The following is a 13,904-nucleotide window of genomic DNA, read 5'->3' as shown; positions in this document are numbered from 1 at the left end:
ATACCCAGACACTTAGATGGTCGTATTCCCATACTCCGTACTGCTCAACATACCCAGATACAAACCACCCTGGTCTATACGCACAACCTCGTCCGAGTACTGCCTGTAGTCTGCCGTGATTGGCTGGATCTGGTTGGCCCGGATACGGCAGTCACGTGACCACATCTGCTGACTCAGCTCGACTCCACCCGGATCAACTCAACTATCAACCATGATCATGGTCGTTCCCATTCATATGCTTCATGCGGTGAATGCGCTCGGAGGTCCCCAGACGAGCCCAGATTCCCCATGATTCCATTTGCGCCGTCCAATTGACTCGGTGCGGCCCTCCTACCGTCCCGCGACAGCCCCCCCTTCCATGGATTCGGCTCCCCCGACGCCCATAGCAGTGCTTCTCGGGGCTCCATCAGTCACCTTCTAGCACCCACACATGCCAATCAGTCCTCCACTGCCAAGGCTCCTGTGCCTCTCTAGGCCCCGTCTTCCATAACGTATATCTATCTTCTTGGTAGTGCCTCTCTTGGATCTTCCCATCTCCAACCATGCCCATGATCATGGAGGACGGCATCAACATGGACGATCTATTCGGCGAATCCGCCTCCCTCGAGTTGGGGTTGACCCCAACTGCCTCCACGAGAGGCCTCCCTCAGCGTCTAGATGAGATGCGCTTGCTGGGTTGTTGCCAGTACGTGCCGTGACATCGCCCCCCCTCAACAGAAAACTAATCCCAATCCAGAAAGATCGCTTGGTCAAAGCAAGGCTGTATCGCATACATCACTCAAGATGCTTCGCGAGTCAATCTCCGTCATCTAGAATGCCGCCCGTCTGACGGGAAATGGGTCCTCAGCGATGACACTCGACTGTTCGCTCTCACCGAAGTCCATGGTGGCCACCCGCTGGTCCATCTCTGCTGGAATGAGCTTGGTTCCGAACTGGCCGTGATAGACTCATCAGGCCGCGTTTCCATCTACAACATCGCCATTGCCCTCAACAGCCTCAGTGGTCAACGTCAAGCAGCATTTGACCCCGATGACGATGGAGGCCAGATTGTCGGAACCATGTGGTTGAATGTCCAACGTTCCGTAAGTGTTTCATCCGCTGGTTTCCCCTGCGGCTTGTGTCATGATGCTGACCTCCTCCCCCCCAGGTACATTCGTTCAACCAAGCTGCCAAAGTACAAGGCCGATGGGCCTATTCTCCCTTTCGACGGCGCCCCATTGGTCCTTTCCACCCCGCTGGTAAAGCTGGCTTGATCTGTGTCACCCGATCTGGACTCATCAGGCTCCTCTACCAGACCCCCGATGGCCGATGGGCAGAGATCTCCGCCGAGCTGAAGAACACAAGCTACTCGGACCGGCTCCTAACACATGCGGCACTGGTAGCCACCCCATCCGGCATTTTGGTCGTCACGCATTCTGCCTGCCAGAAGATTTGCTACTATCGAGTGCATATCAACTGGACCCCCGCTCAGTGGGATCCCAGCCAGCTTAAGCAAGCGCCAAATCAAATCCCGGTCCCAAGCTTCCGCTTTATGCACTCCAAGGTCGATGTCCCTTACAACATCCCCATGAATCGCCCCCCGGGTCAGAATCCGGATAACTTCTCATCACCTCCCAATCCCCCTTACTGTCTCACCCGCCTAGATACCATCCTTGCGACACAGGACAACTCTGCCGGCATGGCCGCAAATCCGTGGGTCATTGCGGTTTTCTCAGTACCTCCTCATGTTTCCGCCGACCATCCGCAGCAAGGGCCTCCCAGTGTCATTGTACGATGGCAGTTGGAAACCGCACCACAGATTCTCCATCCCAAGTTTGATGAAGTGGCTTCAAAGAAAACCAATGTACAAATAAAAGTATGCATACCCCCACCAGCCCCAGAGATCTTGCTGACAGTGATACTAGCCCAAGTCTCTGCTTCGTCGGCTTGATGACATTCATTGTGATAAATACGTAACTTCCATAGAACAGGCGGAGTATGGCAATGTTCTCGCTGTCGTCCACGATGATGGTACCATATCCTTCTACGACGCAAAAACCATGGCCCTCTGCAACGGGGTCAGCGATGCCGATACCGTCACCTGTCTCGCACAGGCCGGATTCCACTACCCTTCTGATTCTGCAGGTCAGAATGCGCCTGTGCGGTCCCCGTCTACCAAAACTAATGTTGGCCGAATAGCTCTCCACGTTAGCTTCTCCCCCAGTGGCTGCAATGCCGTCATGCTTGATCGTGATGGACAGATGCACCTAAGGTGTATGGAGCATTCCTACGGTGCAGAAAGTGGGCTTTACGATGAGAGTAGGTCCTCCAACCGTCAATCATGTACATCGACTAACGCCGCGTCAGACAAGTTTTCTGCGGCAATTGTTTCCCTGGCGCTGGCGTTCTGTCGCGCTTGTGGGAGTGATCTGAACTCCGACGACATTTTGCTGATCTTGAGACAGCAACTATCGCCTGGTCAGTTATAGCCATCCTGGTCCGTATCGAAAATGAAAATCCGCCTAACGGTATTAGATGCCCAATCCATGTTCATTAACGAAGTTTACCGCGCTCTACCTGTGAATTGCAATTTCACGCAGGAGAACGATAAATTGATGAGCCACCAGTATCTTCCGCGATGTCTCAGTATCCAAGCGGCCCTTGGATACACCAATAAATACAAGGCCCGCAGTTTCTCGTCGAATATCCCGTGGGCAATCCTCCAGCTCCGACATGCCTCTGTTCTGTATGCCCTGTTTCTCCAGTTCAATAAAGGGGCACAAGGGGAGCCGCCTGATCCGGGTAGGCTTTCAATCTCGAATATTTCCACAGGCCGTTGCTGACTGGCGTTCAGAGGCTCTACGCATATTACTAGGGAATACGAAGTGGGCATTGGACTTTTTACATTACATCTTGAACGAGCTTCTTGACCTTGCAGACGAATTCGAAAGTGTATCGTCCGACCAAGAGGCCTTTGCCCAGAAACGTGCGTTCTATTTGACCTCCCAGTGGCAATGACATGAACCGCAAGGAGATATCTAACTATAAGCAGTAAAATCTACCAGCTCACTCCCCCTAGTCATTCTTCTGTCCAGCATGTCCCGAGCCTTCTTGCGGTTCATCTGCCGGGGCCTGCGCGGAATGTATGCCGGATACTCCGCGGTACCCTTGATCGGCGACTCGCGCGTGTACTACGCGGAAATCTGCCAGACGCTGGACTCGTCACCGGTCCGGATCGACCTGTACGAGAAGTTCGTGGCGGGAGTAGATTCAGCCGTGAAACATGTATATCACGGCGCGGGTTTCGGCGACGCCGAACGCCCCGGCCCCGAGAGAGAGCTGCTGGTCAACGCCCGCATCCCACCGGTTCTCGTCACCGCGGTGGCTACAATTCTCCGCCAGACGCTGCCGGCCCTCAAGCCCGAAGTCAATCGGATGGCGATCTACATGGGCGACTACAGCTGGCTTGGGCTCGGCACCGACCCCCGTTCGGATATGTATCGGCGCACGCGCGACGTGGACATCGTCAAGAAGATCCCGCTGGGGCCCGCCGTGGGCCGGGATGAACCACACCAGGATGGGAAACCCAATGGCCATGGGCAGTTGCGACGGCGGTGCGTGCGCTGCTGCGAAGTGCTGTGCGGAGCGTATCCCCCGCGCCCGCTGCTTTCGTTCCGGATGATGTACAAGTTGAGCTATGTGCGGAATTGTATTTGTGGTGCGGCGTGGACTTTGGAGTCGGAGCCGCACCGGTAGTCGATACTTGTTGGCCCTGGTGGTCGTTAGAATACCCAATAAGACTTTGTTGAAAGTGAAGTTCCGATTACGACAAGAGACTCAGAATAAGGGAGCCATAAACAGCTGGACTACGCTTCACACACCCGTTTCATCAGACAGTATCAACGTCATGAACATGATATCTGCACGACACTATAACGGAACAACGGAAGGGAAAAAGCCAGTATTAGGTCATGTCAAATAAAGCATCATTTATATCGACCAGCATCTTCTTTCTAAGATACATAATCAATGCCTTTTAAGAAACGTTTTGGTGAAACCGACCCCCACACAAGGTGGTCAACCCGTCAACTGACGTTCCCATAACTCCATACAGATCCGGACACAACCCCGACTTCCATTTAAGCCTGACCCGCATGTTAGTGACGGTTAGAAACAAGGTCGGTTCGGTTCCTGCGATGAACCGACCCCGTGGGCGACATCTCATACCTTGACAGCGAACTTCCGCTGGGGGAAGTGGATCTGCTGCTTGCGCTTTCTCTCGGTCTTGAGGGTGGCCTCGTGCTTGGTAAGGCGGCGGCGGAGGGCACGAGTGAGCTTGGGGCGGAGGTCAAGAGGAAGGTACTTCTTGTTCTTGTAGAAGAGGCGGAGCTGAGAGCGCTGGTTGGCGTTGATGACGGTGAGAACGCGAGCGATCGACTTGCGAACGTCGTGGCTGGAAAGAGAGGAGGCATCAGTATTGACTTGTTTCTGGTCGGGTGTTCGTTGGTGTGGAAAATGCGCCCGTTCCCTATCCATTGCTGTGTCGTGATTCTCCCTCCTCTTGTGGTGAAATCTCTTCTTCCCTTCCCGCCCCCTCCTTCGCAATGTTGTCTCCGCGTTGTCCTTTGCTCGTTCCCGGGCGCACTTGGATGGGTTCTGGATTTCAAGGGTTGAACACGCACATTCTCTGGGTCTTGGAAGAGGCGCCGCCGGCGATCTTCTGGACACGGAGCTGGTTGAGCTCCAGCTTCAGTTCCTCCAGCTGCTTGTTGAGATCATCCTTGCTCTTTCCCCAGAGCTGACCAGCCTTGACCTTGGACGACTACAGCGAGAAAAACCCGTCAGTATCAAATCGTGCAGATGGAGGGAAAAAAAAAATCCAGATGAAAAATTCGAGGCACAGAGACGAGAATCACAGCGGTGCACATACCATGGTGGGCGGCTTCGTGTCGAATCGTACGGTTGTCGAGGTGAGGATTGAAGATGGACCGGGTCGAATTTGGGATGTTCGTTGTGGGACTAGGGTTTTTTTTTTCGGCGAGCGTGGTGCGGCGGCCTAAGCGGGCACGTGATGTGGCTGGTGGTGCTGTGGCGGGGTTTCTGCCTCAGGCAGGAGAGGATTACGTATGCCGTCGCCGCCTCATCGACTCCGCCCCATACCGCACTGGGCGATGGAGCCGTGGATAGATGTGGCATGTTTCCCACTGATAAGTCCCAATCTGAGACCTCGCTTGCTTCTGCCATAGCTTTGATCCCTTCAGTGACTTGCACTGCTGGTCGAGTCCTTCATCGACTGGGGCTGTTCCTGTGCTGACATCAAACCAATCCGTCATGGCCTCCTCCACCGGCACCGGATGGGCTCAACTTCGACAACAGGCTCGCTCACTTGAGACTCAGGTACGGCACGGCGTCCAGGGCATCCAGCTTACAACGTTCCACTGATGACCTCTCTACACAGACCGAGTCCCTCTTCCACACCTACTCCCAGTATGCGTCGATGACGAAACTGCCGCAAACGCCCTCGGAGGAAGAACTCCGGGTCGAATCCCAAATAAAGGAACTGCTCGACAAGGTATTTACCTCTCCTTGAAGACGAGTCGAAAAACCAGTCGATTTGAGGCTAACCCTCCCGCCCAGCGCGAATCCCTCATCGCTCAGCTTGCTCGTCTCCTCGACTCCGAAGCCACCCTTACCTCCTCCGCCCTCAAACAGAACAACCTCGCCCGCCACCGCGAAGTCCTCCAGGACCATCACCGCGAGCTCCAACGGCTCGGCTCCGCGATCGCCGAATCTCGTGATCGCGCCAACCTCCTGTCCAACGTCCGGTCCGACATTGACGCTTACCGAGCCTCCAATCCCGCCGCTGCCGAGGCTGACTACATGCTCGAGGAGCGGGGTCGCATCGACGAGAGCCACAACATGATGGACGGCGTCTTGAGCCAGGCGTATGCGATCAACGAGAACTTTGGCTTCCAGCGCGAGACGTTGACCAGCATCCACCGGCGCATCGTCGGTGCCGCCGGCCAGGTGCCGGGCATGAATGCGTTGATGGGGAAGATTGGGACGAAACGGCGACGGGACGCCCTCATCCTGGGCGCGTTTATTGGCTTCTGTTTCTTGATGTTGCTCCTTTTCCGCTAGTTGTGGAACTCCTACTGCATTGTGTTCTGTACTGGATGTTTAGCGGTCGACTTGTGCTCTTCTCCCACCCTGTATATCGGTATCGGGACGGCGTCTTGCGGGGTTTTTGACTAGCCCATGCTTTTTCCTTTTGCCTTTTTGCCTTGTTCATTGTCTATTATACAGGAGTTGTTGATTCTAATGGACCGGCGTTATGCCCGGCTAATCTACATATGGTACAAAGACGTTCCCCGAACTGTATGGTGTATATACAAGAAACAAGCTTCCGTCAAGGTCTCACGACGCGCGGTTTTTGAGCGCCCGCCTGGCCCGGGCTCCCCGTCCACTCTTGCGCCGGCATCTCAGACTCCACGCTGATGCGCCTCTCCTGCAGCAGTTTGCGGACGCCGTTATTGAGAGCCTCGAGCTCGTTCGCCTCGGCGGGACCGCTGCCAGCCCACCGAATGCGACAGTTCTCGTCCAGCAGATAGACGTAGCCGACCTTGCTGTTCATCATGCCGATCGCCTCCTTCAGGCCGTCGGTGACACCCTTGCGCACGAGGAAATAGCGCCCGTGCTGGGACTCGGGCAGCTTGGCGCGCATGCGCCACATGAACATGCGCACGATCCACGCCTTCATGGCGTTCTCCTCCAGGTTGATGTCGACCTTCTGGACGGCGTCGGCGTCGGTACCGGCGCTCTTGAACGCCTCGTACAGGCCCGGGTTCTGCTGCGGGCCAGTGAAGGTGGCGACCTGCGACTCGGCCCAGACGCTGGAGAACAGGTTCACGACGGAGATCCTGCCGCGCAGGGTGGTCGTGGTGTTCTGCGGCTGCTTCGGCGAGGCCAGCGTGATGCCGTACATGTTGGGGAAGTAGAGCGCCTTGTCGCGCTTGAAGAGGCGCGGGTTGGACGTGAAGGTCTTGCCCTGGTGGTAGCGCATGTTGGACCATTCGCGGAAATATGGTTTGGCGACTTGTCTCGTGCTGGGCGGGGTTAGTGGGTTGGGTGTGTTTTGGGGGGGGGGGAGGGATATGTCATGGCGGTTGGGTCTCGTACAGTTCCTTGCGACGCTCGAGATGGCGGTCGTAGTTGACGAAGTCGTCCCGTCGCTGTCGCAGCGTGCGCTCGTCTACGCCTGTGTTTTGTCCTTCGTGGGGAGGGATCCCCGTGCCGATGGGTCGGTCGAGACTGGGAGGAACGAAATCTTCATCGCCGGGTTCTGGGGCAGACGACGATTGGAGGCGTGACGGGGACGGGTGCTGGTTGAATTGGAGGTTGCTGGATGAGGCTGGTTTCGCGGCACTGGGCGTGGGTTTGGGGCTGTTCGTGCTGGCGTAGTAGCGGAGCGAGGGCTTCGTGCGGAGGATTGCACCGCGGAATTGGCAGCTGAGACAGCGTCCGCCCTGGAGAAGGGAGGCCTCGGTGAGCGAGGAGAGGAGCATCGTGCGGTTCCACATGGTGAGGCGCCCGGATGAGAGCTGACAGCGTCTGGTGTGGAGGTGGAGGTGTTGAATGGAGAACCGACAGATTCCAGCGACGGCTGGTACTGACTGTTTGGGAAGTCTAATGGATCCCGTGACTTGGCGGCATTTTCGTGTACCTGACCCCAACGCGTTGCTGCCTCCCCGCGTGTTAACCATCCTGCGCCCTTTCGTCACAGGTAGGTAAGTACCTAGGACAATTCGGTTTTTTAAACGATGCTAGGTAGAGGCGGAATCTCTTCCTTTCCATGGCTGCTTCACCCTTGAGGTCGGGACATGGCGAATACGAGATCTGACAAGGAGCGGTTTTTCACGGAACTTGAGCTATTGGATCATACGTCGGAGGATTCGGGTGACGATGAGTTCGGTCGAGTGATAGCTCTCTCGAGACGCTCGAGAAAGGAGGAGGAGGGGCAGGAGGGGAGAGAGTCTCACTATGACGAGACCCTGGCTCCCAGGCCTCCGGCCCTGGTACGACGGTCAACAACTCCGTCTGCCCTACGGCCTTCTCCCAGGCAGAGTCTAGGCAGTAGTGTCGATTTGCAGCTTTTTGCAGTGAAGAGATCCAACACTACTGGGTCTTCGATGGACGACACGAAAGCCATGGCTACCGGCAAAAGAAAGCGGGCTTACTCGGTGAGAACGATCCCCGAGCATCTACAGATCTTCAAGGGGCTTGTATTCTGTAAGATATCCTTCCTACGTTGTGGTAGACGCCTCATCTAATGGTGACTGCCAGTCTTCTTTCCGAACAACGACGTCTCGCCTTTACGACGCTTGCGTATCCAGCGTGCGCAAGAGTACGGCGCTCTCTGGCAAAAGTCTTGGGGAGATAATGTGACGCACGTCATCGTCGACAAAGGACTCACATTTCAGGATGTTCTGAAGCACCTTAACTTGGAAACTTTCCCGGTCAGTCAGACCAGCCACGCTGGTTGCTTTCGATCCATGCTTATTCCTGTAGACGAACATCGCCCTTCTCGACGAGAGCTATCCCTCCGAGTGTATCTGCTTTCGGTCTCTACTAAGCACAGCGCAGTCGCGATTTCGTGTCTGCGGGAGTCCTGGGACTTCGGAGACCAAACAGCCAGAGCCGTCGCTTAACCCTCCTGCAACCGACTCGTTGCCGCTAAAACCGCCTAAATACGCGCACCAGCCCCTGACGCCATCGCAGAACTCCCCGGATCTCGACCACGCGGAGAAGACTCCTGGAATACAACGTGAGGGCTTGAGAGAGGAACTGGCCCGAGACTGTCCTGCTTCTCGTGGGCGAGACATCTTGGACGATTTCATTGATGAAGCCAAAGCCACCAAGGATCTGGTATGTTGACCAACGATCGCTGGATCTGGGTAACTATTAATCACATATGATAGCCTTTGGAGGCGTTAGACCAAGCCGATGAGGACTTGCTTGCTGAGGTGACTGAGACGGATGTTTCTGAGACTTCTGATCCAGAGACGGCCGCGCGCAAGAAAAGTAAACACCTGCACAAGGAGGCCGACGCCAAAGAAGATTGGCAACAAAACTTTGCCTGTATGCAAGCGCACGACGCAAACTCGGACAGTGATAATCCAAACAGTCGGACCATTGGAATTCTCCAGCAAATGTTAGATTACTATACGAGGACCGATGACAATTGGCGGGTGCTCGCCTACCGGAAGGCGATCAGCGCGCTGCGCAGACAATCCAAGAAGATATCCACCAGGGCAGAGGCTCTCGCTATCCCCGGTATCGGCTCGCGCTTAGCAGACAAGATCGAAGAGATCGTGTTCACGAATCGACTACGCCGCCTGGAGAATACAAGTGCTACGCCGGAAGATCGCATCCTCCAGCTATTCATGGGAGTCTATGGCGCTGGGTTTTCGCAAGCTTCCCGATGGCTGGCTCAGGGCTACCGGTCACTAGAGGACCTCAAAAGTAAGGCACATCTGTCCCAAGCCCAGCGAATCGGTGTGGCCCATTACGGGGATTTCCTTCAACGAATTCCTCGGAAAGAGGTCGAAGTGCATGGTGAGATTGTCCGGCGGGCGATCCTGAAAGTCGACCCCGAGATGCAGGCCATCATCGGTGGCTCTTACCGGCGTGGCGCAGCTGACTCTGGCGACATTGACATGCTGATTACCAAGTCGGACGCGACTATTGAGCAGATCCGGGACCTGATGATGGGCAGTGTGATACCGCAGCTCTTCCAACAGGGCTTCCTCCAGGCGAGCCTCGCGGTCACATCCCGAGGTGATGGCTCGAAATGGCACGGCGCATCGAAGCTTCCCGGCAGCCGGGTCTGGCGACGGATCGATCTGTTGTTTGTGCCGGGATCGGAGATCGGAGCGGCGTTGGTCTACTTCACGGGCAACGACATATTCAACCGAAGCATGCGGCTGTTGGCGAGAAAGAAGGGAATGCGGTTGAACCAACGTGGACTATATACGGATGTACTACGAGGGCCACAGCAGACAAAATTTAACCCGGGACGACTGCTGGAAGGGCGGGATGAGCGACGGATCTTTGAGATTTTGGGGGTTCCATGGCGACCTCCCGAGCAACGGATCTGCTGAGAAAATTCATCCGATGGAGTTGAAATAGATCTCGCTGAAGGAGGGACAACATGACGAACCCTGCATATCCCACCATCCATCCGGATACGAACTAGGTTTAGTGGCTCCTGCATCGAGCACAACAGAGGCGACGGTGCAGACCGACATCTCCTGCTGGACCCGACGACAAAAGGCGGTCACCCACGCAGGGAGACGGTGATAATACCTATCGAACACGCCTGATCTGGCGGTAGGTAGGTCGTACCTCGTAGCACTCTGGGTGGAATGTGAGGGAGTCTGGACGAAGGTTGCACAGAAACTTGGCATGCCAGAGCGAGGCAGAGAGTCGGATGCAGAGTTTTCATGTGTGCGAGAGGACAGGGAAGTAATTCGAATCCTGGTGTGAAAGGGAAATTTCGCATTCTGGCGTCTTGTATACAAGAGTATAGATACCCCAGGTAACTTGGCTGGTCACCGATTTCATCACCGCCTTGGGTGCGGTGAAGCCACAGTAGGAGCGCGTGGTCAGACCGCCCGTGCAAAAGTCGTCGTTTTGCCGCCTCATCTCGTCTTCCTCTTCCATCTTCATCCCACTGTCTCCCACTTCCCCCCATCCTCTCCCTCCCATTTCTCCTGCGTTCGGCGTCTCTCGTGGCATTCTGGAAGCTTATCGACTCCCTCCGGTCTTCCCCTTCTTTTCCTCCCCTTTTTCCCTCCCAGAATCCTCCTAATCGCCCGGTGGCGTCGACCCCCAGGCGCGATTATTTTGCCGTCCACCCCTCGTTCACTCTCCCTCTTCGCTCCAAACCACACCACTCTGCCTCATTCCGGGAGACATCGCGAGAGATCTTCGGAATATCGTCTTCTCCTCTTCTGCCTCCCTTCTGCGATCCCTTCTGCTCCCGTTCCTTCCATTCGAGTCCGTCTCTCACACCCTCGCCATGGGTCGCAAACCAAACCAACTCATCCTCGAGTTCTTCATTCGAGGCCAGAAGCTCGAGGATGCCAGCAATCGTTATCAACATACCTGCAAGGCCTGCGGCGAGAAGTTCCCCAAGGGTCGCATCGACAGCCTTACCAATCATCTCGTCAAAAAGTGTCAAGCCATCCCGCTCCGGGACCGTCAACGCGTCCTGCTACGGCTCCACGAGCTTCCCGATCTCACCGACGGCGACCAGAACAAGGACCCGAGCGCTGCGGGACAAGGCAAAGGCAAAGGGGTGGATATGCCATTCACGCGACAGAACTTCGACGGCCTGAATGTCTTGGCTGAGGCCTCGAGACAGGTGGGCGCCGTCTCGTCCGATCAGAACAAACGGGGCGGTCCCGCATACACGCAGTCCACCGTTGGGGGCAAAACGATTGTGGTTGATCCGGCTCTCGAAGCCGAGGGTTTCCAGGGCCAACTCCCTCAGTCAGAACACGCGGAGGAGGACGAGCAACCTCCCGGTAAGCGCGAACCCTCTTCCCCTGGGCCTTCTCTCTCTCGTCCCGCTTCTTTGTCCGACGTTGGCATCTGTCCACTTGTTTGGTGGCGCGCTAACGCAAATAATCTCATAGGAACGCCTCAACCCTCCAATGCGGCCCTTCCCTCTCTGCCCAATACCTCGCAAGGGGAGCAGCCGTCCTCCGCGTCGCCCTCCTTAGCGGATGCCTCCCTGACTCCCGATCCCGCTTCCAACGCTCGTCAGTCGCAGCTGTCCATGATCGCCGCATCTGCGAGTGAAATGGTCCCCCAGGGCCTTTCGATGGACCATGACATGCCCGATGGCTTGCCGAAGCTGGGCACCTCGTGGAACAATCAGCTCTCCACTCAGGAACAGCTGCTGTTCGACAGTCTTCAAGAACACGACCCCACGCTGACCGCCGCCACCCAACGTGCCGCCACGTTCCCGCGCCCTATCGCGATGAACCCGAACTCGCAGGCCAAAGGCTTCGTGAACGAATTTGGAAACTCCACCAAGCCGTCCAAGCCGAAGGTGCGCGGCCGATTTTCTGCTGCCAGACGTAGGGAGGTGCAAGAGGTTCGGAAGCGGGGCGCATGCATCCGTTGCCGCATGCTCAAGAAACCTGTATGATCGATGGCATCTTGTTCCCATCTCCTATCATCGCGTGATGGCTAACAAATCATTAGTGCTCCGGCGACAGCCCCTGTACCACATGCGCCAGTGTCGAGAGCGCCCGTTTGTGGAAGCATCCTTGTATTCGGACGCGCATCGCAGAGGAGTTTGAATCGTTCAACGCAAGTAGGTGCTTTACCGCCCTTTTGATGGAACGGGACTGACCGCCTTAGATCTCCATGCCACCCTTTCCTACCACGACGTCAGCGGGATTCGCAACCAAGTCAAATTCGAGCATTATTCCGGTCGCATTGAGGTGACGCATTTCGAGGACAGTATGGTGTATGTCACGTTCAGCGGTCTCCAGGGCCACAAGGCGGCCGCGTCCACGCTGGACCCTCAGCTACAAGGCCTTGGGGATGATGCGCAGTTCCAGGGCTCGCTACAAGAGCTTTACTTGCTGGACAGCGACACAGAGGATCTCCCGGGGAAGCTCGAACTGTACTTGAAAAAGACCGCGCCGCTGTTCTACGAGCGCGAAACCTCTGATTTCATGCGCCCCACCTTGATCCTAGCCTCTGAGCTGAGCCAGCAAAAGAAGGATGCGCTCCTGGAACGGGCGCTGGAGCTCTGGGTTGCGACTCATATCCTTGTCGATTCGGAAATTCGCTGGAAAACCTACTGCAACCCGACCCTCCCGCCTACGGCGATGAACTCGCTCGCTCAGCCCTCCGATGACGGCCGTATGCCGATCGATGAAGTGGCGAATGCCGAGACATATGCACTTCTATGCAGTCAGCTGCGGGCGGCGACCGAGCGGCGCGCCTCGCAGTTGAGCAAATCGGTCATGAACGATCTCGAACGCCGACTGCTTCAGCGCCAACAGAGCGGCTGGTTCGAGACCTTCCTGGTAGCCCTTATCCTCCTGAACTGTGTGGAGCGAACCTGCTGGCTGTTCCGCACCTGGGAGGACGAAGCTTTCGCGCAGCGGGTAAGTTTCCAGTCGTACGATCTGTCAGGAGAATCGTTCGAGATTCTAACGCCCATCCGCCAGTGGCCGTTGGACAAGCGTCCTCCCTACTATGCCAGCCAGGGCGACCGCTTCTCGGATATCTTGCACATGCTGTTGAAGATGCGCAGCTTGCCCCCGAAGGCCACTCCGCGGCCCGAAGACGGTGTCCTGAAGGCGGTTGAGGGCAGTGACGAGAATGCTGCTCGGTGGTTTGACATGATCAAGATTACTCGTAGGTCGCACCTGTTTGGTTTCTGCGTTTGCTCTCGTCATGCTAATTGACTACGTTGTAGCTGCTTTCCTCGAAGAACGACAGGCCGCTGTATATGACGGCAGCGACTCCCGCTCTCTCGATCTGCGATACGGAGCGAAACTGCTGCCGCCGACCAACGCGTACAGCTGATTTGCGGAGGAACAGTATGATGAATGGGACCAACCGAATCAAACCATGTCCGATGACCATGAAAAGAATTTGATTGAGCAGGTCTGAATTACCATGCGTCTTGGGGCAAAAATCGAATGGCGGGATCATTTGAGCGGTACACGGGGGTTTGTTGCCATTAGTCGTAGCTTATTTTAATACTGTAGTATTATTCAGTCTATTTATTCTTTTTCCTTTGGTAGCCTGTGGCCGATGTGAGAATATCTAGGGCAAGTTTCCCAACCTACAGACTACTAGACACCATCATGACCCTTCTAAAACTACTTTCCACT

General features: G+C 55.9%; 6 protein-coding genes across 6 annotated transcripts; 4 read left to right on the top strand and 2 right to left on the bottom strand.

Moving 5' to 3' along the window:
- Window positions 1-226: 226 nt before the first annotated feature.
- On the top strand, window positions 227-3,778 carry BDV59DRAFT_176547 (mediator of RNA polymerase II transcription subunit 16). Its single transcript, XM_073689460.1, has 9 exons — window positions 227-685; window positions 737-1,082; window positions 1,148-1,855; window positions 1,905-2,124; window positions 2,179-2,298; window positions 2,347-2,457; window positions 2,515-2,781; window positions 2,834-2,965; window positions 3,032-3,778. The coding sequence occupies exons 1-9, from the start codon at window positions 543-545 to the stop codon at window positions 3,733-3,735; spliced, it is 2,751 nt and encodes a 916-aa protein (XP_073548725.1). The 5' UTR covers window positions 227-542; the 3' UTR covers window positions 3,736-3,778.
- A 17-nt stretch (window positions 3,779-3,795) lies between these two features.
- Window positions 3,796-4,972, bottom strand: BDV59DRAFT_176545 (60S ribosomal uL29 domain-containing protein). Its single transcript, XM_073689459.1, has 4 exons — window positions 4,910-4,972; window positions 4,662-4,801; window positions 4,207-4,432; window positions 3,796-4,124 (listed from the first exon to the last, which is right to left on the bottom strand). The coding sequence occupies exons 1-4, from the start codon at window positions 4,910-4,912 to the stop codon at window positions 4,119-4,121; spliced, it is 375 nt and encodes a 124-aa protein (XP_073548724.1). The 5' UTR covers window positions 4,913-4,972; the 3' UTR covers window positions 3,796-4,118.
- A 173-nt stretch (window positions 4,973-5,145) lies between these two features.
- BDV59DRAFT_19318 (putative vesicle transport v-SNARE protein Gos1) lies at window positions 5,146-6,254 on the top strand. Its single transcript, XM_073692179.1, has 3 exons — window positions 5,146-5,376; window positions 5,438-5,551; window positions 5,617-6,254. The coding sequence occupies exons 1-3, from the start codon at window positions 5,311-5,313 to the stop codon at window positions 6,118-6,120; spliced, it is 684 nt and encodes a 227-aa protein (XP_073548723.1). The 5' UTR covers window positions 5,146-5,310; the 3' UTR covers window positions 6,121-6,254.
- BDV59DRAFT_19325 (mitochondrial ATPase complex subunit ATP10) lies at window positions 6,060-7,618 on the bottom strand. The gene is made up of 2 exons (XM_073692193.1): window positions 7,159-7,618; window positions 6,060-7,085 (listed from the first exon to the last, which is right to left on the bottom strand). Exons 1-2 carry the CDS (start codon window positions 7,557-7,559, stop codon window positions 6,389-6,391), a joined length of 1,098 nt encoding a protein of 365 aa, XP_073548722.1. The 5' UTR covers window positions 7,560-7,618; the 3' UTR covers window positions 6,060-6,388.
- A 568-nt stretch (window positions 7,619-8,186) lies between these two features.
- Window positions 8,187-10,139, top strand: BDV59DRAFT_192742 (DNA-directed DNA polymerase IV; the record flags this gene model as incomplete). Its single annotated transcript, XM_073692101.1, has 4 exons — window positions 8,187-8,292; window positions 8,323-8,495; window positions 8,548-8,904; window positions 8,958-10,139. 4 exons carry the CDS (start codon window positions 8,187-8,189, stop codon window positions 10,137-10,139), a joined length of 1,818 nt encoding a protein of 605 aa, XP_073548721.1.
- A 569-nt stretch (window positions 10,140-10,708) lies between these two features.
- BDV59DRAFT_176536 (uncharacterized protein) lies at window positions 10,709-13,876 on the top strand. The gene is made up of 6 exons (XM_073689458.1): window positions 10,709-11,567; window positions 11,679-12,190; window positions 12,253-12,364; window positions 12,412-13,169; window positions 13,233-13,422; window positions 13,484-13,876. The coding sequence occupies exons 1-6, from the start codon at window positions 11,060-11,062 to the stop codon at window positions 13,591-13,593; spliced, it is 2,190 nt and encodes a 729-aa protein (XP_073548720.1). The 5' UTR covers window positions 10,709-11,059; the 3' UTR covers window positions 13,594-13,876.
- Window positions 13,877-13,904: the final 28 nt, after the last annotated feature.

Source organism: Aspergillus ambiguus (assembly GCF_047715705.1).
Source record: "Aspergillus ambiguus strain CBS 117.58 unplaced genomic scaffold BDV59scaffold_12, whole genome shotgun sequence".
In the NCBI taxonomy this organism is placed as follows: domain Eukaryota; kingdom Fungi; phylum Ascomycota; class Eurotiomycetes; order Eurotiales; family Aspergillaceae; genus Aspergillus; species Aspergillus ambiguus.
Note: the sequence above shows the minus strand (reverse complement) of the source record. Positions and strands in the feature narration are given on the sequence as shown.

Coding starts and splice junctions, on each gene's coding strand:
- BDV59DRAFT_176547 (XM_073689460.1), top strand. CDS start 543: ATGCCCATGATCATGGAGGACGGCATCAACATGGACGATCTATTCGGC. Junction 686..736: donor CGCTTGCTGGGTTGTTGCCA/GTACGTGCCGTG, acceptor ATCCCAATCCAG/AAAGATCGCTTGGTCAAAGC. Junction 2,966..3,031: donor AGAGGCCTTTGCCCAGAAAC/GTGCGTTCTATT, acceptor AACTATAAGCAG/TAAAATCTACCAGCTCACTC.
- BDV59DRAFT_176545 (XM_073689459.1), bottom strand. Junction 4,433..4,661: donor TCTTCCAAGACCCAGAGAAT/GTGCGTGTTCAA, acceptor CTCTCTTTCCAG/CCACGACGTTCGCAAGTCGA.
- BDV59DRAFT_19318 (XM_073692179.1), top strand. CDS start 5,311: ATGGCCTCCTCCACCGGCACCGGATGGGCTCAACTTCGACAACAGGCT. Junction 5,377..5,437: donor CTCGCTCACTTGAGACTCAG/GTACGGCACGGC, acceptor CTCTCTACACAG/ACCGAGTCCCTCTTCCACAC. Junction 5,552..5,616: donor TAAAGGAACTGCTCGACAAG/GTATTTACCTCT, acceptor CCTCCCGCCCAG/CGCGAATCCCTCATCGCTCA.
- BDV59DRAFT_19325 (XM_073692193.1), bottom strand. CDS start 7,559: ATGTGGAACCGCACGATGCTCCTCTCCTCGCTCACCGAGGCCTCCCTT. Junction 7,086..7,158: donor CTCGAGCGTCGCAAGGAACT/GTACGAGACCCA, acceptor AACCCCGCCCAG/CACGAGACAAGTCGCCAAAC.
- BDV59DRAFT_176536 (XM_073689458.1), top strand. CDS start 11,060: ATGGGTCGCAAACCAAACCAACTCATCCTCGAGTTCTTCATTCGAGGC. Junction 12,191..12,252: donor GCCGCATGCTCAAGAAACCT/GTATGATCGATG, acceptor ACAAATCATTAG/TGCTCCGGCGACAGCCCCTG. Junction 13,170..13,232: donor ACGAAGCTTTCGCGCAGCGG/GTAAGTTTCCAG, acceptor CCCATCCGCCAG/TGGCCGTTGGACAAGCGTCC.